The 27,582-nt window shown below is 40.9% G+C and overlaps 1 protein-coding gene across 4 annotated transcripts in view; it reads right to left on the bottom strand.

Annotated features, from left to right (window-relative positions):
- The window catches only part of TBCD (tubulin folding cofactor D), a 135,812-nt gene that overhangs the window by 11,562 nt on the left and 96,668 nt on the right, over nt 1–27,582 (bottom strand). For all 4 annotated transcript variants that reach the window (XM_080993611.1, XM_080993614.1, XM_080993613.1 and 1 more), the window contains exons 19-33: nt 26,843–26,923; nt 25,421–25,494; nt 24,776–24,893; nt 23,826–23,886; nt 22,926–22,948; nt 20,958–20,989; nt 20,006–20,068; nt 19,132–19,208; nt 15,315–15,396; nt 12,560–12,678; nt 11,370–11,461; nt 9,937–10,077; nt 6,367–6,450; nt 5,501–5,659; nt 4,112–4,250 (exon numbers count right to left, since the gene is read on the bottom strand). In XM_080993611.1, the coding sequence (XP_080849737.1) occupies nt 4,112–4,250; nt 5,501–5,659; nt 6,367–6,450; nt 9,937–10,077; nt 11,370–11,461; nt 12,560–12,678; nt 15,315–15,396; nt 19,132–19,208; nt 20,006–20,068; nt 20,958–20,989; nt 22,926–22,948; nt 23,826–23,886; nt 24,776–24,893; nt 25,421–25,494; nt 26,843–26,923 (1,345 nt within the window). The remainder of the gene's footprint in view (nt 1–4,111; nt 4,251–5,500; nt 5,660–6,366; nt 6,451–9,936; nt 10,078–11,369; nt 11,462–12,559; nt 12,679–15,314; nt 15,397–19,131; nt 19,209–20,005; nt 20,069–20,957; nt 20,990–22,925; nt 22,949–23,825; nt 23,887–24,775; nt 24,894–25,420; nt 25,495–26,842; nt 26,924–27,582) is intronic.

Genomic DNA, 27,582 nt, shown 5'->3' with positions numbered 1-27,582 from the left:
TATGTGCACTGTTAACACAGTCCCTTCTACATGTGCACAGTGTTTATAACTGCTAAACAGACTTGGATGGAAGGGAGAAAACAAGGACCTCTTTCCACAGACTGCTAGGTTTTATGGCTACTGGGGGATCCTGCCTATGTTTAGGACGTTACCTTCGTCCACCCTCTGTGACTAACCCTTAAGATCCAGACTGCAGTAAGATTCACAGGAACTACTGCACTTCTAATAAATTCAGCACGTTTTGTGAGTCCTTAAAGTTCTTTTAATATGGTATAAAGGCACAAGAGAACAATGCCTCACCACCAGTGATTTTCCAAACAGTAAGATAAAGGCATACTCAGCGAGTCATATTTCTTTTCCAGTGCAGGGGACCGGTGAATAGTGCATTACAGCCCATTAGGGCCAATAAAAGAGAGCATCATTTCTGGATTATTTCAGATGTTGACATATTGACTACCCTGAAGTGGCAAAAATATAGAATCCTGTCATTAGCATTTGGTCATGCTGGACTGGATCCAGAGCAAGTAATGTCCTACTTCAGTCCCATTAAAATCAACATGGAAATTCATACATAACTAACTTAGAACACATTAAAATCAATGGGAGTTAAGTGTGACTTAGGCTCCAACCCGGTGCATCTTTTCTCCACTGAAAGGATTATACTGAGCCTCTGCCTCTGTACTCTTTTGCCTTCCAGTCCCCTTAGTGCTGTCTCTTCCTTTCCCTTTCAAATGCTTTTAATATCCATTTGCAAACTTGACAAGCCAGCCATGGGACAACTTGGATGCAGAGGCACTTCTTTAACAATACTAGAGCTCCGAATTGTATTCAAATACTGAACTGTATGTTCCCAGTCGGAAGTTGTCATCTCATCAATCTGAAAAGCTCATCTTGTAATGTATTGACCTAATTTCATGATTGGGAAAATAGTATGTTGACCCACAAGAACTCACGGTATTTCCCCTCTCTCCTACTTTTCTCAGCCACTTGATTATGCTGTCACGTATACCAGATACAACCTATGAGCCCACTTTCTTATCCTATGTGACAACACTTGGTTCTCTTTTTCTAGATGAATCCCTCCTGTGCTACATAGTTTCCTGCAGCTTTCACCTTTGGTTTGATCACTAATGGCTAAGATGAGAAGGTTGAATATGTCAGATGCAGTTTCACAAAGTAAAAGGAAACCTTAGGCAGGATATTATTGCTGCTCTTCAATTTCCCATGGTTTGTAGTTCATGTTTTTCTATGCACTGATCTTTATCAAGTTATCAAAATATATCTAATGAAAAAATGCAAATGTGGCTGTTAGGATTAATCTCACAAATTATTTTGAAGAAAAAAATTGGCAATCCATTGTGCAGAATGGAAATTATTATTTTGACAGAGCACAACAAGGCCTGACAGACCCAATACAAACTTTTGTGTCTCCTGCTGTTTTTTGCCTACAACTCCCATCATTCCTAATTAGCAGGACCAGTAGTCAGGGGTGATGGGGATTGTAGTCCAAAAACAGCTTTAGACCCAAGTTTGGGAAACCTTGAGTTACATAATTTGAGACAGTGAATTTTTCTCAGCTACAGCAGCTCCCTCACTGAAGAATAAGAGCCACTGTGCTGTATAAACTAAAAAGAATTTAAAATCTTTTGTTTGTTTCATAGTTCCATATACTTATCAGAGAGACATGAGCTAGAACAGTGTTTCCCAGACATGTGATAAGTAAAGCACATTTGTTTCCCAACTTAAAATAGGAAGCACACTTCATTCTTACACTCCAAAGGTTTACATTGAAGAGTGTGCAAGAAGAAGTACCCTCCTTCACAATAGCAAACCTGCTGTGTTTCTGGGCAAATCACTTTTCCAGGTGCAGCTCCCCAAAGGCGGATAAATCTGCTGCATCTCAAGAACATAAGAATCATGCTGGAACCAAAAGCCTACATAGTCCACAATCTTAATTCCAACAGTGGCAAGCCAACTGCTCCTGGGGAGTCCACAAGCAGGGCAGGAAGGCAAACATGTTCTATGCTGTTGCCCCCATATTGCCTCTGAACACAAGAGGTTTAAAATAGCTTTTTATAGCTAAAAGCAATGGATACACCTATACTCAATTTGTCTAATCTCCTTTTAAAACCATCTAAACTAGTGGCAATCACCTAATCGTGTTGTGCAGAATTCCATAATTTCATAAATGTGCAATTCATAAATCTGCACTGGGAAGGACTGACTGATCAAACTGATGCAAAGACAGGGTAGAATTACCTAGCTCCACTGGAGGCTAATGGAAATATTTCAAACATTCAGCAAGCAGTCCAATTTGTAGGTGGTATTTGGGGCTCACAGGAGCATTTTAATTATTTAATGAATGCATTTTCAGAGGCACACTAGCCCTTCTTTCATGTCTGGAAATTACTGGACTACAACCCAAGTAAACTGAGATATATTCTAGGGAGGTCTACAAAGAGCTAATGATTCAACAGTGTTTTTGAAGCGGAACAGAAGGTTGTTCTCTTAAACAAGCAAGCAGAGCCAACAATAATCAAAAGAGCTGGAAGCAATCAAACTGTTTACACTTCTCAAAACTGAAGTGTAACAAATTCTAAAAACCCAACATGAAAATATTGGGGGCAAGAACCTCTGTGTGACCTCTTGGAGTAACTCAAGGCTATTTCTCTGACTGTGAAACTTGGGGTAGGAAAAACCTCATATTTAAAGCAAAATTAAATTTAATCTCCACCTCATTATGAAAACCCGCAAGAGTTTGACATCATGAACCGAACATTCAAGCATTCTACAAATGTGAAGGCTCAACACACTTAACAGTGCTGGGAGCCTGATGGTCTGTTGTAGAAAGAAAAGGACCAGAATCAGGTTCAAGGACTCTTGCACTCACATGATTCTGAGTAGTGATATTACACCACTGCAATAACTCAAGGCAGTGCAACTGTGCATGAAATGAATGTGGACAAGGACATCGTGTTGCAGGGGCAGGATCAGAAAGGTGCAATGATTTACTGAATCCTGTGCTCATAAGAACAAGGCTTCCCAGACACTAGTAGCTCAGCCTCATTGATAAGCTGCTATACAGTAAGTACTGGGTGGGGAGACTTGCAGAACCAAAGCACATTACTGCAACAGCCTGCAAGGACATTGATGGGCAGATGGGATCGTGTTCTCACTGGCCAAACAAAGCTATGTGACTAAGCTGAATTTCACCAACACCCATTTGTAAATGGAGTACAGAGAAAGGACAGCAAGTAGGAAAGAGGAAACACGAAGCTGTCAGTCACTACCTGATGCTGATTAGGTGGCAACGGTGTCACAGCCCTCTATAGGAACCTATAGGGCTGAGCTGTAAGCTGCCCCACATTCTTAATTTACTTGTGACTGCCAATAGTGATAATAAAAATCCTCCAAGTTAGTTTCATTTTCAGAGGCAACTGGAGGCAGGAAATTACAAGGAACACAGTGACAAGTAGAAATGCTTGTTAAAAGCAAAATGCAGTTGAAGTAATTTGCAAGTGAAATAAAGTTAGAATACCAATAGGTTTCTAAGGCTGTATGGCGTTTGACATTATCCAGAGAGACTGGCAAGATCGTCAAGTTGTGCTCAAACTGTGCTCTTCTGGATTTCGGAAGCCTGCCCAAGAACAAGGTGCTAATTGTAATTTATATAGAAAATTTGGAAAACGGGGGAGTGAAAGGCTCTGTTTGTGATGTTTCTTCGGCAGTCCTCTCCATGCCAGCATGACCTCAGTTTTCAAGAAAGGTGATGTTGGTGTGGGGAGGAACTGCAGTGTGGACTTCTCTCATTTGGCCTCGGGTTTCTCAGATTACCAGAGCTGTGCTGCAGCACCTTAGAATAAAGGAAAAGAGGTATGTAGTGAAGTGATGAAAACTGCTATATGGAAACAAACAGGGATGAGCTGAACCAGGCTTCAGCCACGCTAAACAGCAATAGGCTGGGTGCCTCCCACACTTTCATACCCCAATAAAAGACTCCAGCAGTACAAACATCAGCAACTTGCTTCCAGAAATGATCATGGTTCTTAACATAGTCACTCTTAAGGTAGACGCCGCCTACTGATCAAGCATTTTCTTTAAATTCACTTACTGTTGATTCGGTCAATCCACCAACGGACACGGTCAGTCCTGTCAGAACATGGTATTGATAAGATGGCAAACTCAGAAGCTGTGTGATTCTGGGAAAGGCTTGCGATGGAGCATTCCAGTTTAAGGTTACTGCCTCTGACCTGTCAACAACAGAAAAGTTGGTCCCTTTTGAAGCAAGGGCAATAGAAAGCAGGTAACATAAGCCTTATTTCCTCCGGAGCAATGGTTTGTTTCACCAAAACTGCTGCTAAGCTCTGAAATTTCCATTTTTAAAGTAGAAAAATTATCCACAGAAATCAAAGCTGGCATCCTTTGATAGTGATACTCAGAAATGCTCTTTGTCAATGCAGCAGTATAACCATATTTTAAATGGGGCTTTCATAATGTGCTATTACCATTAACTGTATTACACATTAATGCATTTTAAAATTCAGTTGAAAGTGCAATCCAAAAGTCAGTCAAAGACATGTAGTGGGGCCACAAGATGCAGCTATGCCCCATTCTGTTGGTAGAGAGAGATCACAGCGAGTGGGGCGGCACTTATAGTGCCACAGGTACACCCACCCAGGGAAAGGTTGGCAGGTGCAGATGTCCTGCTGGGGTGGGGGTAGAGCAGTGAAACATTTTGGGTGAATACCAGGAATGGCGCAAGGTTCCAGAATATCCTGGTCCCCTCATTCTTTCTGCATACAGACACACAACAGAAACTTCCAACTACCCCAGTCCTGAAGCTCCTATAGGTAATTCTTTCCTGCTGACCACAAGGGAGCTATAAGGCATGAAGCCAGCAAGTAGTAGCTCTACCATGGAATTTCTGCATCAGCCCCATAGGATCGCTCTGCAAAATGCAGGAATGCTTGAGATGCCAAGTTGAATTGTATGCACAAAGTATGCTTAGCTTACATCAGCTTCTGAAGCATTATTTTTAGCAAATCAGTACATTTTACTTACTTTTGGAACTGCTGATAACTCGCACCCTGTGCGAAGACTAGTTACTGGATTGACGAAATGACCAAAGGTGGAAAACCCCACACACTTGATAACTTACAGCAGGGATGGGGAACCTGTGGCCCTCCATGAGTTGTTGAACCCCAATTTGCTTCAGTTCTAACCAACATGGTTAATGGCCAGGTAGGATGGGAGTGAGAGTCCAACAACTCTGGGAGCTTCCCCAAGCCCCATTTATGGATCCGGCCAGAACAAAACTTAGGTTGCCTTTCCTTTTCCTTCTCTAATAAACACAAATAGCCACTCTGAATCTCAAAAGCCTACTCCTAACAAGACAGAATGAAATATTCTTTCAACATATTTCTAAATAAAGAGTTCTTTCATGTTTATGGGCAAATGTTTATTGTGCAATTCTATGATAAACCAATGAGATACTAGTTACCTTGGAAATATTTTCTCTAAATCCTCCCGGTGGGGTATGTGTGGAATTGGAGGGTCGTCAAAGTACAGAAGTGTGAGGAATACAGATCCTGCATGGGCTCGAAATCGGTCGATTTTTTCAGCTGATTGCTGAGCCACACAGCACATGATCCGCTTGGAGCTAAAGTTTAGTACACAGAACACTCATTCATTTGGAGCGACATATTCCAGAGAAACCTCTCCCTACATGACTACTCCCCGTCCCCATTAACATTTTCCATTCAGACCCTGCTAAGGATTCCTTCAGCAAAGGAAGCGAGAACGGCTGTGTAAAGAAGCCATACTTTTACTTTGCCCTGAGATTTACTAGGGGTGGTTAGACCAGATTTCTCTCCTAGCTTTGAAGACCCATGAAGCACATCTAGTCAGCTTGCCTTTTTTTTTTTTTTACAAGATTGGCAAAACAGCTGTTTTGACTGCTTTCCCTGTGCTGACTATTCTTTATAACTGTATCTAGCACAGTATTTTAAAGGTTTTAATTCTTTTATTATAACCCATATATAGCTATAACTTTTCAAATGTATAATTATATAAAAATAGATACAGTGTTTCGTGGCACAGGAAAGGAACAATATCTATCTTAAGCGGGAATAGCTATTAACGTAAAGCAGTTTAACAAAGAAGGGATAATCAAAAGCTACAATCTGCATTCCCTGAACTCACCAACAGATGCAAGATAGGCTGTGCTCTAGTTCTTTCATTAGCAGTATTGATGGAAGTAACTGAATCCCATAGGTAGGAGGGATTACTGAAAGAGCCTTTTACAGAAACAGCTCATCACCTAACCATACAGCAGGCATTCACAGATTATATTTGCAAAATACATACACATTTGCATCGATTAGCTCTGGCTCAGTCCGTGCTAACAAAAGGGTCATTTCCATTAAACTGGTCATGGCAGCTTCTCTCACCCTGTTAAAATAAGCAAGTTGCCATTGTAAATTTATAACTTCTTATGGACATGCTTCATGTAAATCTACATTGCTTCTATGATCAGAATAATATACTTTCACGCCACAGTCTCATATATCAGTGTGCTTTCTTCCATGTCAGTCTCTGTGATATAGAATACATATAGCCCTGGATGTATAACAAAGGAAGAGTACAAAACAAAGGACCATTCTAAGGGCCAAGTTATACGTCCAGTTAATTGCAAGGAAGCAAATGATGTGATTCTTACTGTACTTCATTAGTAGACAGCAACTGTTGAGAAGGGTGAGCAGAATTGGGACTGCATCCCAGCTGGGTGTTAACAGAGTAGGATGTGGTACAGAGGGCTGCAGTGTGTGTGGAGGGGGGGGGTCAGCAGAAAATGGGTGTCCCAACCTGCACAAACAGAAGCAACTTATGTTCATCTAGGACACACTGGGCTGGCCCAGAACATTTCCTTCCTGATCTCAATAGAGTTTGGCGTCTTTTTCATGCATATGAATACTCCATGTGTTCACATAATTAAGCTAAAACCTGGTCTACAGATGCATTACCTTTGTGCTTCCAATGAGTATTTAAAGAGCTATTAACCTACTTTAGTAACAGAGAACTGATCTTCTTATCACTATCTTATCACAGTGGCCTGCCTTTTGTATTTTTGTACTTTTCCAAGGTGAAAAGAAGGCAAATGCATATGAAGTCTGAAAATGGGTGGACAAGTAAGTAAGAATTAGGCGGGGGGGGGGGGAATATAAACTGCATCATAGCGTTTGGCAACCTTTCATCAAAGAATACTTCTTCCTCTTTTTGTATGACATCTTACTATTAAGGTACTCATATCCAACACCTGAAGACAGTTTATGCGCTGGGACATGTCCAAACTGTCAAAAGGAATGTTAAGTTTGCATATGGAAAATACAGTTGGTTAGCTTTCCCACGAATCTTTTTTTTTTTAAAAAAAGATCCTACCAAAGCTTTCTTCATATACAAGAGCAATTCTTTCCTAAACCTGTTTGACTTTTGTACGTAAAATACATACTTTTAAGAAAATAAAAAAGAGCAGTACCAAGTAGGCAAGGTTCACAAGAGTGCCCTTCCAGCCAGTTCTTATGCCAAACCACTCATCTTTGTTGCAAGAAGAGAGGCAAGACCACTGAGAGCTTTCCCATCTTCTGGTCCTCTCCTCAACCAACAAGGTTTAAGTTTATTTACTGAAGAAATGTCCACACTGGTCTTTGTGAAAGTATTTCCACAAAGCAGCTTATAACAATATTTAAAATCAAAACAGCATTGCAATATAATAATAATATCATTTCATGTCTACTCTTAAGAGCCCAACAAAAGCAGTCAGCAATAAAACAGTGAAAATCCAAAAGCCAGCATAAAACTGCAGTATGCATTAACCAGAAGCCATCAAGAAAATAGCAGGACTTCAAGGCCCTCTTAAACATTGACAGGGATGAGGCCTGCTGAGTCTCAGAAGGAACTGAGTTCCACATCCGTGGGGCCACTGGTGAGAAGCCTCTGTTACAAGGGCCGGATAATCTTAACAAGTGGGCAATGTAGCAAGTCCTCCAATGCCAATTGCAAGGTATATGTAGTTTGTTAGGAGCGCAGGCAATCCTTCGGGTAACCTGGCCACAGAATCTTCGGGGTGTCAAAGGTAATGACCAGCCCTTTCAATTGGGCCTTGATATACATGGGCAACCACTGCAACTGGTACGGTATGGGTGATGTTCCCATAACCTGGCCTCAGCCACAAGTTTCCAGTTGCAGTTTCCAGCCTTCACAGGCAACAGCACACAGAAAGCATTGCAGCAGTATGGTTTGGCTGCAGCAAATGCATAGATAACTGAGGCAAGGTAACTATCAAGCTGGTACGCCACATGTGACCCCTCTAGATAGGGTCACATGTGGTGTACCAGCTGAATTTATCCTAGCCACAGCTGCCACCTGAGCTTCCTCAGTTGGTGACAAGTTCTGGATCATTCCCAAACTGCCGGTGTGGTTCTTCAAGGGGAGTGCAAAAACACCTAGAACCGTATATCCAGTTCTCTTACTCATACACCTTGGTCTTGCCTGGATTAAGCTGCAGCTTGTTCAGCCTCACCACATTAACTTCAATGTTTGGCTGGGAATTTTATAGGTGCTGCACTGTAGTTTTAAGACTGATGGTGACCGTAATGTTATCCCCTTATGTTTTGATTAGTATTTGTTTGTATCCCACACTGAAACCTTATGATGAATATTTTAAATAAATATATTTTCTTGACGCTAAAATATAATCAAGAAGAATTTTAGATAGCTACATAGCTTATATTTTCTAGGCACTGGGTACTTGACATGACGTTGCACTATTTATTCTTGGATTTGGGGCTCAAAGATGAAGACTTGAGTTTATTACGCTTGTTATGTGGTTGGAATGGAACGAAAGCACTAGTTAAAGGGTACAAAGTGTAACAATTTATCTTATTTATTTGTAATCCTGACTTGACACGATGTAACAGTGGGAGAGTGAACATTGCACACCAACCAACCGGAATTCTCACACGAAACTATCAAAAAAGCTTGAATTTTGGGAATTTTCTGGCAGAAAGGAGGTTGTTTATTAATGACATTTAAATCCATGGGCTTCAGCGCACCCAAAGCAGAGCTGGATTTATGCCATTGTGTTTATGTCAAATTAACACTCTAGGGAATGTAGATAGTAGAGATAGCAGCAGCTCATTTGCTTTTAAAATAATATGAGCAAATGCTTGCAAAAGGTAGCAACAAGTATGAGAGAGCCCAACAGCTGGTACAACTGCGCCCTCTGCTGTCTAATCACCAGCATGCAAGTTAAGCAGTCAATCTTGTTACTTGGGCTATAGATATGCCCTAGGAAGTATTAAAACAACACTAAAGTACCGGCAAATGAAAGTGAATGGTGAAAGGGATGGGAGAGTCTGTAACCTTCTTGCTCTATGAATTACAGTCATACCTCCGCTTATGTATCCCTCCGCTTACATAAACTTTGGGATACGTAAGCGGCAAAACCGGAAGTATATTTCTTGGTTTTTGCCACGCACAAGTGTGCAGAAGCGGTCTACCGCTTTGCGCATGCACAGAAGCGCTCTACTGCTGCACGTGTGTGCACAGAAGTGGTCCCTCCGGCTGCAGAAACCTCGGGATCCGACCGGAGCTCCGGAATGGATCCCATCCGCAACTGGAGGTACCACTGTATATTTTTCGGAAGTGAATGCCCATCAATGGTATTCATGAGTCGGAAACGTAATAAAAGCCTTTAGCATACTTTTAGCATTTTCATTCTACAGGTTACATTTGTAGTTCAATAAGAGATTCCTCTGGGTGGGATAGAACTGAAATGGCATCCTATTCCAGAATGCCTTGTAATATTTGCTGGGCTCTTTCTCTGAATCCTATCCACTTTTTGTCTTGATGGGACAATAAGCAACAACAAAGCCTTACCATACTCCAACATCACCCCGACTGTCCGTTGTGTAATCATTAAGACCATTCAGCAATATGTTGTATATCTCCGTGACATTATTTCTGCATACAACTTCAGCTGGTGATCCTTCCCCTTTCACCCCTACTGTTAGGCAAACCCTGTAGGAAGAGGATATATACACACACACACACAAATGACTCACATATTAAAATGTGTGCATTAATAGCAAACAAAACTGCTAAACATACTTATGAAAGGTATCAATTATCGATGTTCATGAAATGTACTTTCTAAAATTGTGGGCTTCTGGAAGTGCTCTACAAACTTCCAACTCACAGGTGAGTTCCTGGCTGTCAGGGAACAAGTTTGATCTTCTGAGTGCAAGAGAGGGAAGGTGGTTGGTGGGTGAGGTCTTCGGGGAAAATGAAAGCAGCATCTTACTCCCAAGGGTGGCAGATTATCTGCTGTAACATGGACCTGGGGTATTATGGAAGGAAGGTACTATTAGGAAGAGGGAAATCTCTTAGAAGTGACTCATTCCTTGGGAAATGAAGAGCTAGCCAACTGTGCTGAGGTTACGCCTCTGAGAAACAGGGGCCCTAGTAGCAGGTCTGATTATCAGAGACATAGGTATGTGGATTTGTGGTGGCCATGTAGATCACATGGCGACTTGCCACACAGAAAGCTTTGAGGGAACCACATTCCAGCAACTGACAGAGCCAGGCACACCCATAATCAAACACACGTACACAGAAACACATAGGACCTAAGTGAGCTTTTCACAGTAACCTTCAGGCATTTCCAGTAAGGTGTGAGGAGGCAGTGGGGATGAACATGTTAGCTCCGCCTGCCTCAGCAACAGTCTCTTCATCAGTCACCTCGGGGAAGGCAACCTTGTGCAGCAGGAAGCCTGAGGGAAGCTCATCACCTGTTTGAAAACCTTATGGTCCAAGTTTCTAAAATGCATGGGGAGCCCCCACAAGTACAGGAGAGGCTCCCTACTTCACATGGTCATTTCCCAGGAGTCAGAGGGCAGCAAGAACAGTGAAGAGGGTGCAGAGGTAGTGCACCCATCCCTTCCGTGATGACTTAACCCTTCCTGGTACCACCTAAGGAGGGCTTGTGTATACATAGGTTGCAATGGATTGGTTGCAACCTATGTATACACAAAAGTGGTGGGGAAAGGGATGAAAGCCCTTCTATCCCCCACACTAGGACCTGATCCAGAGTGGGCCTTGGTGCCTGAAATTTGCTGCTTTTCTGTTCCTTCCTGTGCCAGCAAAGAACTCAAGGTCATGTGGGTAAGGCCCCAGGAGCTACACAAGGTTCCCTATTATCTGATATAGAAGGGCAGAGTCTTAAAAACAAGGCCAACACTTTCCCCTCATTAATGGCACTCACATTACAGGGCAAATATAAAGGCATATACAAAACAAACTGTTGAACATACTTTGAAATAGCTTTTAGGCCATCTTTTCTGGATTCAGCAAAGCTCACATACTGAGGGGAAATGGTAGTGACTCCCTTTAAGCCGTCTAAAACCTGGAACAACACAATACAAAAACGGTATATGAGTATTGTATTCAGCTTGCTTGCGAGAAATTATCTAAAAAGCAGTAGAAGTTAAAGTGGCTACACACACACACACACACACACACACAGTTTGCACACTTGACATGAACACACAACCAGTAATCTTGTGTTTGCTGCCAGGCATCTAGCTCCATCCTAAATTCACCCTCTGTTTGTGTGACAGGTACAGGATACAAAGACTGTCCAATGCAAGCCTCCTGATACTCCTTCACTAACATGCTTTATCTGACAAGGAAGGATAACCTTTCTATAAGGCAAAGGTGGAGAACTGGCCAGCCCTCCTCAGGCCGTTTTGACAGCTGGGCAGGGCCACCCACCTGGCATCATATTCAAATGTATAGCCACAGCTACAAAGGAAGAATAGAGAGTCACTCCCAATTCTTCCTTTGGAATGTGGTGCCACAGCTTCACCAGTACAACATCTAATGTCATATGACATCATAGGTCGGTGTGGCTTCACCAAAATGGCCTATGGGCCAAATGGGAAGGACTGCTGGCCCTCATGGAGGTTCCCTATCACTACTGTAAAGATATAAAGCAAATTTGTCTCTTTCCACTTAACTCCTTCTCATAAGTGTGCGTAACACTTGTTCTTTTCCCTGGCACAACTCTGAGGTTTGAATGTCTAACTATATATAAAAAGTCTAAGCTTTTTATTGTTAGTTTTCCTGCTTCGCTTGCCATGGAAGAAAACAGTGACACCCCCAGGAAGAGTTGCCCTATGTGGGCTACTGAAGAGTGTTGCTGGAGAGCAATACATTAGAAGAGGAAACTGTTTCCCCGCTCCACAATATGGCAATCGTTACCCTTTGCCCATTACTTGGTTGCCTTTTTTTGCCCTATTATGAGTACGGTGTCTATCCCTCATCCCTTCAAAGAATCACTTCCACAAGAAACTAAGATTAACACAGAAACCTTGACAGAGATTTGGTTATAAACCACCAAACATGGTCAGCAATACTGTATTGCTGTATGTTCCTTCATGATATTCCTTTAAGCACTTACAAAAAAATATTAAAAATATTAAATCCCCACTCTCTAACTCACCTCCTGAAGCTTGCCTTTTAAAAGAAACCTAGGAAGGGCACCTAAGGCTGATGAAAGGCCACACCGAGTCATTTCCTCATGGCTCTGAAGGCCTGAAATGTATTGATTCACCAGTTCATCTAGATAAATACAAGTCATAGTATCATTAATTAGAAATTGGCACGGGGTGGGGAGTGGGGAGATTGTGCCAAAGTCCTAGAATATTTGCATAAATTATTTCCAGAGAGAGAGAAAAGGTGATTTCAAATTGCTGCAGTCATTGTCTAGTCATTCAAATGATTTACTATGGAAATTTTTTACTGTTAGGAAAGCAGGACAGTGTACTCAACATGACTGTGCAGGCCTAATTTTCATTCAAAGTTTCATCCTTTCACAACTGAATTGAAGGATGTGTTCTAAGGCAGCAACGAGCATAAATCTACTGAAAGTTCCAGCCTTGCATCTCTTAAGGAAGATGCTTCACTAGATTCCAGGAAGTGGTTTCCATACGCTGGAACCTGGTAACAAGGTGACATTTCTGAAGGAATTTCTCTGCAGCACAGCTGTTGGAGGTAGTGCTTGATTTTTAAAGTGAGAGATGCCCACATTCGTTCCTGCCTGGAACTGCAACTAACACTGTTATCTGGAAATTGTGTAGCTATGAAGGGGCTGGTTGTGATTAATCAATGCCGAAGGAAAGGAGTTCTGCAACAACTCAAATGCATTTCCTTTTTTTTTTTATTATTGCTTTACACTGTCTGGGGTTGCCAAGCCCTGGTACTGATTGTAGAACCAAGCCCAATGACCCTGGCTCAAATTAAGACCACGTTAAGATGGATTTTCTTAGCACATGCAGAGGCTTATTACTTCTGCTTAAATCAATTCATCAGTATGATCTACAGTGGTACCTCGGGTCCGTTCTTAACCTGAAACTGTTCTTAACCTGAAGCACCAATTTAGCTAATGGGGCCTCCTGCTGCCGCTGAGCCGCTGGAGCACAATTTCTGTTCTCATCCTGAAGCCAAGTTCTTAACCTGAGGTACTATTTCTGGGTTAGCGGAGTCTGTAACCTGAAGCGTATGTAACCTGAAGCGTATGTAACCCGAGGTACCACTGTATAAACTTTAAGATGCTCAGAAAAGTATAGAATGGGAAAATACACAAACACACACCTCAAAGAGGCTCTGTCTGCGAACATCTGAGAAACAGCACAGGTATTTTAGATATCTCTAAACTATTTGTGCAAATATAAAACACTGAGGCCTGAAGCAACACAGGCATCCTACTCTTGTCTATATGTCTTGTGAGAACACCCAAGATAATGAAATTTCATCAGCACTCATTTTAATTTCAAAGACACTTTGTTAGCAGCACAAGGAACCAAATTATAAGGTTGCAGAAAGCTCCGCATAGGCTGTTTCTTGATAAGTACCCAACAGTGCCTATGGGACTATAAGATGGCACTAGTAAGAAAATGTAAATGTGATAACACAATGAAATACATGATCTCTAAACTGTTAATTTAACAGAAATAATGGCTACAAGCTAAAGCAAGTGTTGAAGAAAAATACAACAAATTACAGAGGGAAGAAACTGCTGGAAACAGGGAGAATGAAATTATGTATAAAAATATCACTACATATAAAAAAAAATATATGATGGCTACTCTGCGCATCTTCATTTCCATTGTGAAGCTTGTACCTTGAAGATGTAAGCTAGATCTTCAAGCTATAACCAAAACCCAGAGCATCAAGCTCTGCAGGTAAATTATCATGCCCAACTGCGTACAAAAACTAACCATGTTTTGCTATGTTACTTATTAGGGTGGAGGCCATGTAAATTCTTCCAAATTAGAGGATAGTAGTTGGGGTGTTGCTAGCCACCAGCAATCTTACTCTAATTAATCCTATTTCCCTCCAATTGGATTCCTCTCCTTTTCAGGCTCTCTGCAGGGTAGGTTAAAAGAGAGAGAGAGAGAGAGAGAGAGAGAGAGAGAGAGAGAGAGAGAGAGAGATACAGAGGAAGCAGCACATTCTACATAAAGTGGTAGAAGGCTGTGCCAGGGTGCCATTTGCTGGATCATGCCTGCCGGTACCAGCTGTTTTATGCATTATGCCTTTTTCTACTTTATGCATAAAAGGCTGTATTCAATGTAATGCTAATTAATGAATTCTGCCAGCACAAGGATTTCTGCTTGCACAATAAGGCCTTCTCCCTTCTCCTCAGCCCGCCCCTGCCCCAAATCTGTCCAAGGTGTTTCTTCAAGCTTCCAGAACAGATATGAGGAGGTTTCTGGATGTGTGCAGGGGGGAGAAGGGAGGAGTCCCATTGCATTAGCAGTATTATAGCACTTATGGAACACCCCAAATACCACCATAAAAGCTCTGATCTGCAAATTTTCTTCCCATGTTACAAAACTTTATTAATTCTAACTCCATTGTAGAGAAGTAAAATGGTAGTGAAGAGCTGATTCAGAAGTGCACACTTTCACTGCTTTAATTCAAGTGGCACTTTACTAGGCATATTACAAACAACACTGTCTCACACGTGTGCAAATCAGAATTCTGTCATTTCTCCAAAAGGGGCAAGCAATGCTACTGTCACCTCCAATTAAGTGCGTCTTAGAAGCCCGCATAACTGGGCTGGTCCTGAGAAGTTGCTAACCACTGAGATGTTTATTTAAGGACTAGTTCTCCTGTAGGAAGTTTTCTAGCTAACAAGATCATCATAGGCTATCCCTTAATAAAGGCAAGAGACAAACATTATGAATCAGTACCTTGCTGAGCTGGATTTGCTCCCTCCTCTTCAATGTAGTAGTATTCATTACACAGAGCAGCTAATGCAGCAACTGCTGATTCCTAAGACAAAGGCAAAACTCTGTAACCATCAAAAGATCTTTCCTTTCAACTGTACTATTGTAGGAAAACCCAATGAATAATCTCTATCCCTATGAATAATTTTACTGTAGTTTGCTATGGGCCCATTCATAAAACAGCTGAAGATAAGCTTTGCATTCCAAGCAAGGAGATTTTCAGTTCGTGACTTGTTACTGTTTAGGAGATAAAATAACACTCCAAAGTATCTTGGATCACGTTCTCCATTCAGGACTGTGTCTGAAGGCACAGTAACTAATAGCTCATGACTTATAAAACTGTTTTAAAGCTCATCAGTATAATTTTATGGAGGCTAAATTAACAACCCTGAACCTAATTTTAGTAGACTTAAAGAGTTGAACTTGCAGCAGAATTTACTTGATGCTTACTCAACAATTTGTTCTAATTTCATAGAATCATAGAGTTGGAAGAGACCACAAGGGCCATCGAGTCCAACCCCCTGCCAAGCAGGAAACACCGTCAGAGCACTCCTGACATATGGTTGTCAAGCCTCTGCTTAAAGACCTCCAAAGAAGGAGACTCCACCACACTCCTTGGCAGCAAATTCCACTGTTGAACAGCTCTTACTGTCAGGAAGTTCTTCCTAATGTTTAGGTGGAATCTTCTTTCTTGTAGTTTGGATCCATTGCTCCGTGTCTGCTTCTCTGGAGCAGCAGAAAACAACCTTTCTCCCTCCTCTATGTGACATCCTTTTATATATTGGAACATGGCTATCATATCACCCCTTAACCTCCTCTTCTCCAGGCTAAACATGCCCAGCTCCCTTAGCCGTTCCTCATAAGGCATCATTTCCAGGCCTTTGACCATTTTGGTTGCCCTCCTCTGGACACGTTCCAGTTTGTCAGTGTCCTTCTTGAAGTGTGGTGCCCAGAACTGGACACAGTACTCCAGGTGAGGTCTGACCAGAGCAGAATACAGTGGCACTATTACTTCCCTTGATCTAGATGCTATACTCCTATTGATGCAGCCCAGAATTGCATTGGCTTTTTTAGCTGCCGCGTCACACTGTTGGCTCATGTCAAGTTTGTGGTCAACCAAGACTCCTAGATCCTTTTCACATGTACTGCTCTCAAGCCAGGTGTCCCCCATCTTGTATTTGTGCCTCTCATTTTTTTTGCCGAAGTGCAATACTTTACATTTCTCCCTGTTAAAATTCATCTTGTTTGTTTTGGCCCAGTTCTCTAATCTGTCAAGGTCGTTTTGAAGTGTGATCCTGTCCTCTGGGGTGTTAGCCACCCCTCCCAGTTTGGTGTCATCTGCAAATTTGATCAGGATGCCCTTGAGTCCATCATCCAAGTCGTTGATAAAGATGTTGAATAAGACCGGGCCCAAGACAGAACCCTGTGGCACCCCACTAGTCACTCTTCTCCAGGATGAAGAGGAACCATTGATGAGCACCCTTTGGGTTTGGTCAGTCAGCCAGTTACAAATCCACTGAGTGGTAGCATAGCCAAGACCGCATTTTACCAGCTTCTTTACAAGAATATCATGGGGCACCTTGTCAAATGCCTTGCTGAAATCAAGGTAGGCTACATCCACTGCGTTCCCTTCATCTACCAGGCTTGTAATTCTGTCAAAAAACGAGATCAGGTTAGTCTGACATGACTTATTTTTCAGAAATCCATGCTGACTATTGGTGATCACAGCATTCCTTTCTAGGTGCTCACAGACTGTTTGCTTAATGATCTGCTCCAGAATCTTCCCTGGTATTGATGTCAGACTGACTGGGCGGTAATTATTTGGGTCCTCTCTTTTCCCCTTTTTGAAAATAGGGACAACATTTGCACTCCTCCAGTCTGCCGGGACTTCGCCTGTTCTCCAGGAATTCTCAAAGATGACTGCCAGTGGTTCTGAGATCACATCTGCCAGTTCTTTTAAGACTCTTGGATGCAGTTCACCTGGCCCTGGAGACTTGAATACATCTAAACTAGCCAAGTATTCTTGTACTATCTCCTTAGTTATTCTGGGCTGTGTTTCCTCTGCTGAATCATTTGCTCCAAATTCTTCAGGTCGGGCATTGTTTTCTTTATCGGAGAAGACTGAGGCAAAGAAGGCATTGAGGAGTTCAGCCCTTTCTGTGTCCCCTGTTTGCATTTCACCATCTTCTCCTCTGAGTGACCCCACTGTTTCTTCGTTCTTCCTTCTGCTACGAACACACCCATAAAAGCCTTTTTTTGTTGCTTTTAACCTCTCTAGCAAGCCTGAGTTCATTCTGTGCTTTAGCTTTTCTGACTTTGTGTCTACACGTGCTGGCTATTTGTTTGAATTCCTCTTTGGTGGTTTCCCCCCTTTTCCATTTTTTGTACACATCCTTTTTTAATCTTAACTCAGTTAAAAGTTCTTTAGATAGCCACCCTGGCTTCTTTAGGCACCTTCCATGTTTCCGTCTCATTGGTATTGCCTGAAGTTGTGCTTTTACTATCTCCCTCTTAACAAACTCCCAGCCATCATGAACTCCCTTTCCTTTTAGTATTAATGTCCATGGGATCTCACCCAGCACTTCCCTAAGTTTTATGAAGTCGGCTTTCTTAAAGTCAAGAAATTGAGTCCTAGTATGCTTGGCTGCTCCTTTCCGCTGTATAGTAAACTTCAGAAGAGCATGATCACTCGCGCCTAATGATCCTTCCACTTCTACCCCACTAACCAGGTCATCAACATTGTTAGGACCAGATCTAAAATGGCTGTTCCTCTTGTTGCTTCTCCCACTTTCTGGACAATGAAGTTGTCTGCAAGGCCAGTGAGGAATCTGTTTGACCTTATGCTCTTGGCTGAGTTTGACATCCAACAAATATCCGGGTAATTGAAGTCCCCCATTACTACTATCTCCCTTCCTTTTGCATGCTTGGCCATCTGTTCCAGGAAGGCATCATCTATGTCCTCTGTTTGGCTTGGGGATTAACTCAATTTAGCACAAGAATAGATGTGTGATGTATATATTGCCTTCCATACCTTTAAAAGCAAACACTAGTCAAACCAGCTGAGGTTATTTAGGCTTTAAGCTTCATTGTATACTCGCACAATGATCCCTCTCCAGAATAGCCTATGGGGAGAGATGGCATTCTGGGCAGGACCCATTAGGTTTGGGTGTGGCTGTATTACAGCCAGCTTCCTAAATGACTGTAGCTTTTGCCATGAGCTATGGAGCCTCTCCTCACTCCCACAGATAGGTGGGAAAGAGTGGACCATCATTTTATTTAAACGAGAAAAAACTATACAGTATTACGCAAAAGATTTTATCTTTCTGCACACGTCACTTATGACCAGGCAGTAAATCTACAACAGCTACCACCCAAATGAATTCGACTAAAGAGTATATCAATTTAAGAATGTGCTTGGTTTAATATTTTCCTATGGTTTGTTATGGAGTCTCTATAACAAGCCTATTCAATTCCATATAGAATTCAAAAAGTAGTGCAATTTGAGTTGAGTTGCTGTCCTAAATGTCATTTAAGTGGTATCTATTTCCTCATTATAAATATAAAATTTATTACTTCAGGGTGAAACTGAGGTTCTGTCCTTTCACAGACACAATTAATTTACACCACATGGAAATACGGGCCCAAAGTACTCTTGTGTTCTGTTATATACAGCACCTGGGTAATTTAAGAATACCTTGAGAGCAACTTTCATAATACGAAAATATTTATGGTTTTTTTTTATCAAAACAAGCAACAAAAATATAGATACAGGAAACTGTACCTTTATTTGTTGCTTTGCATTGCTTGAAACAAGGTGGAGACTTTTGAAACTGTCATTTATCAGTGACTGCCATTCAGCTAGAGGGAAAGAAAGCATGTTTGATAATACATTAGTTACCTAAAATTAAACATACTGGTATTCACCACCTTTTAAAAAACAACAACTTTTAATATATTCAAAGGTTCCAGAGTATATTCATAAAAACTCCAGCTGATCTCTGCAAATTTAAGTGTGCATCCTTATGGATTTTTGTCCCCAAATTAAATGTTTTCAACTTTGTTTTCAATTTGCTTTTGAGATTAGTGCGTCATCTATCATGGGGGTCCACAAAGGCCTTTTCCTGGCACCTAGGGTTCCCTTTCCCACTAAAACTAAGGCTGAAAGAAGCATTCTGTTACAGACGGAACATTTTGTTGAGTGGGGTAGAATTGCTGCCCCAAGTCTCCTGCATATGACATTACCCTATACAATTTCCTCCATGTGCTGCATCATTTCACAGAATCATGGAACTGTAGAGTTGGAAAGGACCATGAGGTTCATCTAGTCCAACCCTGTGCAATTCCAGAATACTTTGCCCAAAGTGGGGCTCAATTTGGCCAATTCTTTTCTGAATTAAACTGAATATGACACACACAGTCATAGCATCATGATGCCAATGACAGCAGGAGGCAACAAGCAAAAATACTGGGTCATGAAAGGCATGTTAGGACATTCACAGCCCTAAAGAACATCTTGTGACGATATGAAATAAGCATATCTCTGTGAGCCATATTCTTGGCAAGTGAAATAAAGAGGACTGTGCATTTGAATGCAATTATAATCTTCAACAGACAAAAAGACAGAATAAATTTAAGACATCAAAAACATCACCTACCTATTATGGGATCTCCTCTAAAAGGCATTTTTGAAAGTGATAACTTTTCAATTAAAGCGCAGACTGGAAGAAAACGAAGAGAATACAATTTCTGAAAACAGCAGAGAACAATCCTGTGTCAAATATGGTCCTCTGAGTTCAGTGGACCTTGTACACATATATTATACAGACACAGGGTCAGAGCTCAAGCAAATGTAATAACAGGCATACTGGTATTGCTACACAGTAGATGGGTTGCACTGTGAATATGCATACTGATCAGCACCAAAAGTATTTTAAAAGATATTCTAGCACAAGGTCTATACACTTTAGTGTAGCTAAAGTTACTCCCAACCTTACCAACTGAAGCATACAGAAATGGCACAGGCAAGTCCCAAATTAAGGCTCCCTAGGTTTCTGCATATAGTGCGTCCAAGTACTCCTTGACTTAAAGTTAGTGTGGAACATTCTGCTTGTATAGAGCTTTTTCAAATGGAGCCCCTTTGTGCAGGCTACATGAGAACCCCTCCAAAAATCATTCTTTTTGGAGGGAGACGTCTGCGTTCCTTGATACCAACAAGCAAGAAAACAAGTTTTATGGTGGCTGCTAAAATGCCACCAAGGAGCACTACCAATATGGAACCTGTTTATGTTTTATCTGCACTGCATTTAAAAAAAAATTGGGGGAGGTATTTTTAGGGTACAGTGAGCAGACAAGGTATGGTTTAAGGGGGAAGCTTGACCTTGGGTACAAATTGAAGGAAGGATTGGCAGTGTGCCTGGTGAACCGGTGTAGCAGCTGAAAAAATGAGGAAGGTTCGAGATGCAAGATTTATTTCCAAAGTACATTTACTTACAGTCAAAAAACCAGAGAAATGCATAATACCACAGAATGCTATATAATAAACATTTGGATTAAAAGTGTGTGTGTGTGTGTGTGTGTGTGTGTGTGTGTGTGTGTCGTGTGACGTACCAGCTGGCCTCATTAGTTCTCCACCTAAACCCCTGAAAAAGGAAAAAGGAAAATGTATTGGCTGAAAATCTCAAATCACTATCTTTACGAAGAATACAAAGGAAAGGAAAGGTAAAATTCTCTTTTCTGTCTTGTTAAGATTCAAAATAAAAAATAAATTAACTCTTCTATCACTTCATCTTGCTTCATGTAAAACCTTTTACATGATGTGGCAGTGCAGAGGAAGAGACAAAAGAGAGCAACCTATCCTAGAAAACTCATCTGTCTCAAGACTTTGAAGTTAATCTCATAAATCCCACATGTGCTTTGTTTTGTGAAGTAATTCTTTGGTTTATCTAATACCCAAAATAAATTTATTTCATTGTATGGCCTTGTGCTCTTAACATTTTCATTGAGAGAGTATAGTGCTTCTTAATCCACTGCCTCTACACGATGCATTACACATACAGATCATCACTCGGTAATGTGACTTCATTGCTGTTGCTGATAACATTCATTTACACAACAAACAGAAATCAAATTACTCTCTTCTGAGAAAATGTTTCATATCACTCCTATTTCTGTAAAATAAATCTTCATTCCAGAAACAGATAAAGAAAACCATGGAAAAAAATGTTTTGTATGTACTTCAACAGATGGCTGACGACACTTTCTCAAAATCCAAGAAACCACGTCTCAGCTGAGCACCTTCAGGGCACTTCAGCTTGGTTGCTCTTCAGAAAACAAGTTCAGCTTGTTTAGCAGAGTGCTTGCCTATTAAAAGCTAAGTGGCTTGCTATTACAAAATGATCCAAAGCAGAATATTTTATATACCATTTAAAAGGTATTTTGATATCCTGAAACTACGTTAATATGCTCACAAGGGAATAACTCAATTATGCAAAGTACTACGTTGAAGAGAAACATGATGCTTGTTTGAAGTCTAATTGATAAGAAAGGCACTATTAAGAATCTAATGAAACCGATAAATGCAAGCTTGTATTTTGTGAGGAAAAAGTCAAATTATACCCTAGCCTCACCCTGACATTAAAAGAATTTACAGAAAGTATAACAGCCAGTGTGATACCTCTATAAATATGAACATATTATGAACTAAGGCAGATTAACCAATGTGCCAAATGAAGAAAGCTGTCTCAAAGAATGGTTCGTATTTAATATAGTCATTTTGCTCCCAGAAATTCTGGTTCAGTCTTACATTTCAAAAACATGGAAGTAAACATGTACTACACAGAAAGACAATTCAAAAGGTGCAACTAAACACACATCTGGTATATACTTTCCTCTCCCTTTCCAAACTCGGAATTGTTCTTAATAAAACAGCTGTGACATATATAATGGACCTGTATATAAGGGGGAGAAATTCTAAAAGCTTGAAAGTGTATCAGTTGTTTCCTGTCTCTACATCCTTTCCCAACAGACTCTCCAATTTTGAAGCATAAAGTCTGCCTCTAGGCTCTGTATTTTCACTTCGCTTCACCGATGTTCCAAATTTTAAATGTTACAAAGTGAAGCATCAAGAGAAGGAGGCTTTAAATTATCACAGGAAACTCTTGGCTACTTCATGGATCAATGCCATGGTGTTTACTGTACAAGACAGAGTAAGGAAGGTGTTGGTTATAATTTTTTACCTTGCCTAGGGTGGCAAAATACCTTGAGCTGGTCATGGTGGCAGCCTATGCAGGCTGCTATAAGACAGGGTCACACTTTCCACTGGGCTGTAATTATGTATGGGCATCATAAAAGAATTTCTAAGACAGGCTGCTCCAGTCATGCTCTCTATTCCAAGCAGCAAGTTCTGCTGTGGCCACATGCCAGCCAAGCTATGCTTACGCTTAGGAAACACAGCACACCCATGCACAGAGTCAGTATGAAAGTAGGCACCCAAGCTTTTTTGTGGACTGCATATTTTATGAGGCTTTTTCTTTATTCTTACAATTGAAACAATCTACTTGGCATTAATTATCTTACCGATACAACTGACGACGGCAAAGCTGTAAGAGAAAACTGGTATTAGATACAGAATAAAGAAATTGCAAGTTATAGCCCACAGCTAGTTCCTGAGTGGACCACACAACAATGGGATTCTGGATCCCAAAAGGTTATGTAAATTTACCAATAGGTCCCACTTCAAAATGGCTGAGAAACACCAATTTAGTCAAAACCCCACCCCACAGAAATATGTTAACTGTACACAGTATTTTTATAAGAGTACAAGGATTAAGTTTTTGCGACATAATTCAGTATTGTTTCACTCATATTTGATCATACATATAGATTTTATCACTGATGGCTAACAAAATAGTATCTATTTTCCTAATAATAATATTAGTTATACTGGTACTGCCCAGGAAGCTCCAGTAATAGATCCCACGTATATACAATATTCTAAGTGTAGGGTAATTCTCTGCATGTTTATGTTGAAGAAGAAAATCCACTTCATTTCAAATCTCATACAAACTTTTGTACAGTACGTTATGGAAAAAATTAAAATATATCTCCAGTCTACATTACTGGTGAGCCACTTCTTCTGTGAGCCAAGGAAATCCATTGGTGCATGCAGCAGATTGAGAGGAGCAAAGAATGTGCCACCTGCCAGTTTTTGCAGGGCTGGCTGCAGATAGTCTGCCTCCCTACCACCATGCAGCTGTGCAGCTGCCATTGATCTGTCCTATCAGCCACAGCTGTTGGGCTATGGTCCACTATGGGAAACTCCCTCAAACATTCTGTGAGCTGCATGGATGTGGGCATGACATCTAACAATGCACACACACCAATTAATTTTTACATTATCGGTTTTAACAACAGAAACTTTCCTATTTAAAGAGTGCAAAAACATTTTCTTTTTCATGAGACAGAATTTGTACCAACCTCCACATGAATCTGTTTAAGTCCTTCCAAGGCTTTTTCATCCAAATATGATGTAATGGATCTGCAAAGTTAAAAGCCACCACAGAAAGAATCAGAGGAATACTATATGAGCTTCTTTCTGTCACATGTGAGGGAGTCCTAGAAACCGATCTGCCAGTGGCAAGACATTAATTGGAAAGTATAGATGCTTATTCTTCTCTCTGAAAACCAAGGTGTCAGTCAAACTTCTAAAGCCACCAGCGTCCCGGACAGATGTCACACAACCGTCCAAACCAACATTAAGCATTTCTTCCCATATTACCTGTGAGATCATCATGTATTGACTAGTAAGTTTATCTTAAGGTTACCAGATTTTTTTTCAATTAATCTGGGGACACTTTTCAACTTCAATGGATTTTGTATGGGGACTGATTTGTAAATCCAGGGACTGTCCCCGGGAAACGGGGACATCTGGTAACCTTAGTTTATCTAGTATTACCTGTTTCATAACCAAAGCTCTTGAATATATTTATAGCCATTAAAATATTAACAATTCTAGCTTTTAACTCCCTTCCTAGGTGAATTTATGTTTTCTTAGATCTCTTAGCTAATTCACTGAAAGAAGTTCCAGCTAATTCACATTATCTTTCTGAGGCACATTAATGCACCCTGGTAAATGCCACCCAAAGTGAAGAAAACCACTGATGTAGATAAGAAGAGTATGATGTTATTTTTTCTTCTTTAATTTTCTACTACCCTCGTTTTCTTTCTGATCATAGTAGTCCCTAGTATGCAGAACTTAAATGCCAATATGAACTCTACCATAATGCATTGGGGGGAAATGGTAATCAACAAGAATTCATCTTTGTATCCATGCCTTATTTATTTATTGACCCAATTTATAGACTGTGTTTCACTACAGTCTCAAAAAAATGTATAAAAACAATGAAGTAATGATTTTGTCTTCTTACCTCTTATTTTCTTCTGCTAGTTTACTCAAGGCATGAGTGATCTCAGCACAGGCCAGAATCGCTCCATGGCGAGTATGAAGATCTGTGCCAATTGCCAATGGCAGCAGTTTTGGTAAAACTGCAAGAGATTAAACATGAATAACTTACAAATTTAAAAGGGCAAACAGACAAGAAATTGTCCCCCTCCAGTCTGAAGACTAGATGCTAGATCCCTAATAAAATGACAAAAGTGGAGTAATAGCTGTCGCTTACTATTCACATTTGAGAATGCTATCTTGAATTCATTTTACATACATTGAGAAGTTTGCAAAAGTATGTAAATGACTAGCATTTGAAGTTCCCTGGTTTAATTTCCCAAAGAAGTTAACACATTTCTTCATATGCTAAATACCAAATCTTTTCACAAGTTAAGCACATATATTCTAATGCCACAAAAAGCCTGCAGTGTGTTAACATTACTCTTAAAACAATGAGTTCTGCATATACATTTAACCCACTATAGGATAAATTTCTCTCTCTGTTAGAGACACTTAATTACCTTGGTTGCTAGAAATATTCAGTGTGCTTCTCTATTAGGCACATAGGATTAAGGGCTTTTGCAGTAATGTTCTAGGTGCTTTAGATCATAAGCTTGTTTTCACTCACCTTCGTTTGCCATATATTCTGGAGCCTGCGCTGTGATGTTATGCAGAGCTTTGGTTGAAAGATCCCGAATAACACTGAAAAATTGAGAGATAGGGAGAGAATGGGGTGGGAAGCATGCAGCAGACGTGCTTATAAGGCTGGCATATGAACTCAAAACACCTAGTTCATGAGTAATGACATTTCCAGTGCTGCTGCTTCAAGCTAAAGGCAGGAACTTAAAACTGAAGCTGCTTTCAGGAACATAATCAATAAAAGTTCCTAGGAGGCAGCAAAGTTTCTGCCTCAAGATAATGGGCAGTGCTAACCCCACTGGGCACCCAGGAGGCCAGAATGGGAGATAGTATGGCTTCCTACAACATGAATGAGCCTTGGGCCCGCATGCTCCCTATCCTGCTCCTATTTCACTTGCCAAAGGAAGAGGCAAAACCTTCTGCTCCTGATTTTAAAGGAATCACACTTCCCTGTGATATCTGAATTTAGGGAACTGTGATTTGCTTAAATCGGTGGTTTTCAACCATTGTGCCACGGCACCCTGGGGTGCCTTGAATGATGATCAGGGGTGCCAGAGGCAACACTGACCTCTGTCCTTCTTTCCTTCCCTCCCTCCTCTGATGCCTTCTTGTGTGTCTGCCTCCCAAAGGCTTGCACAGCTGTTTGTTGCGGCAGCCCTACTGCTGCTCCTGCTGCCTCTCAAGATAAGGTGCTGGCCTCATGTCCACCTCTAGCCAGTCTCCGTCTGGGGTCATTCTCTGCCCAGGCCCCTGTAGGGTGGCATGAGAAGGCACCTCTCTTTGGGGAGGGGGAGCAGCTCAGACACCAGGGGTGGCAGCAGCGGCTGCCTGAAGGACTCCCAAGGAGAGGGGAGGAGGCTGAGGGAACGCTCCACAAGGGAGGGTGTTTGAAAAAGGATGAGAGGCTGCCAGCTCTGCAGGCAAGGGGTGACATAGCTGGGATCCTGAGCCCCACAGGGGTGCCGCAGAAAGAAGGTAGTTGGTCAAGCGAGCCATGGACTCCAAAAGGTTGAAAACCTCTGGCTTAAATGATAGAGAACAATTTAGGTTCACAAACTGTGGCTCCTCATGTGAGCAGGAGAGGAAAGGAAGATGTGTAAGCTCAAGGCTCACAATTGCTTGTTGACAGGGCAGGTAAAAATGGTTCCTCGCTGCATCTGAACCACAGGCTTATTTCATTTCTTAGGGTCAAAACAACACATTTAAGTACTTGTACTTATTCCAGTCTTAATAATTAATTTTCACCAGCACACCTGATTTTTATCAGATATAGCTGAAAGTCAACAAATGTTAGCAAATTGAACAAATTGAAAACAATAAAAGCAGTCTCACCTCGAATCTAATTTAGAAATCAGCTATACTTTTCTGATCAAAATACCAAATCCCCACATATTAACATAATTACACTTACGGATCCCAGTGGTTGATCTTCATGTTAACCAGGTGATCAATCATTGACTGTGTATACTCAGGAAACCCAGCAATATATACACTGAAAGGACACAAAAGCACAAAAATTTCAAACAGAAATTTGCTCCAAAAGTTATTTCAAAGTCAATTTCAAAAAGAACCTAATAACCTCAAACTGTCCAAGGCTTACAAGTTAAGGAAGGAATTTAATAGACATATATGTGGAGTCAAGCTTGACACATAAAGCTTTTCATTTATGTTTGTCATCTCATCCCAAACATATACTAATATTCTGCTTTTAACCAACACAGCATTATGAAAGCCAATGCTGAAATTAAATGAGACCTTATTTAAGTCATGTAAACTTTATATTAAAAAGGTATGTAAGCAAAGGGGCTGGCTAAAATGAAGTGTGAATACATTTTTGTAGAGAAAGTATTAGCATCATGGCTATTGCTGTGGGGGGGGGGAGATGTTTAATCAGGGAGGGAAATTAGTCATTTCTCTGGCTTATCTGAAGCACATAACAGAGAACCTGGTATTTTTTGCTATTTTATTTCTACTGCTTAGTAAAATAAGGCTATTTCATTAGTCATAGTCAACATTATTAAGAACTGACCATCTAAAAAAGAAAGTGAAAGAAAATAGAACCTTCTGCTCTCCTCCAAGAATGTATTTGAAATGCTAACCAACTTAGATTTTTGAAAAGTTTAAATTAGCAAGATAAATCTCTATGGATAG

This window comes from Podarcis pityusensis (assembly GCF_964106645.2).
Source record: "Podarcis pityusensis genome assembly, chromosome: 2".
Lineage (NCBI taxonomy): Eukaryota > Metazoa > Chordata > Lepidosauria > Squamata > Lacertidae > Podarcis > Podarcis pityusensis.
Note: the sequence above shows the minus strand (reverse complement) of the source record. Positions and strands in the feature narration are given on the sequence as shown.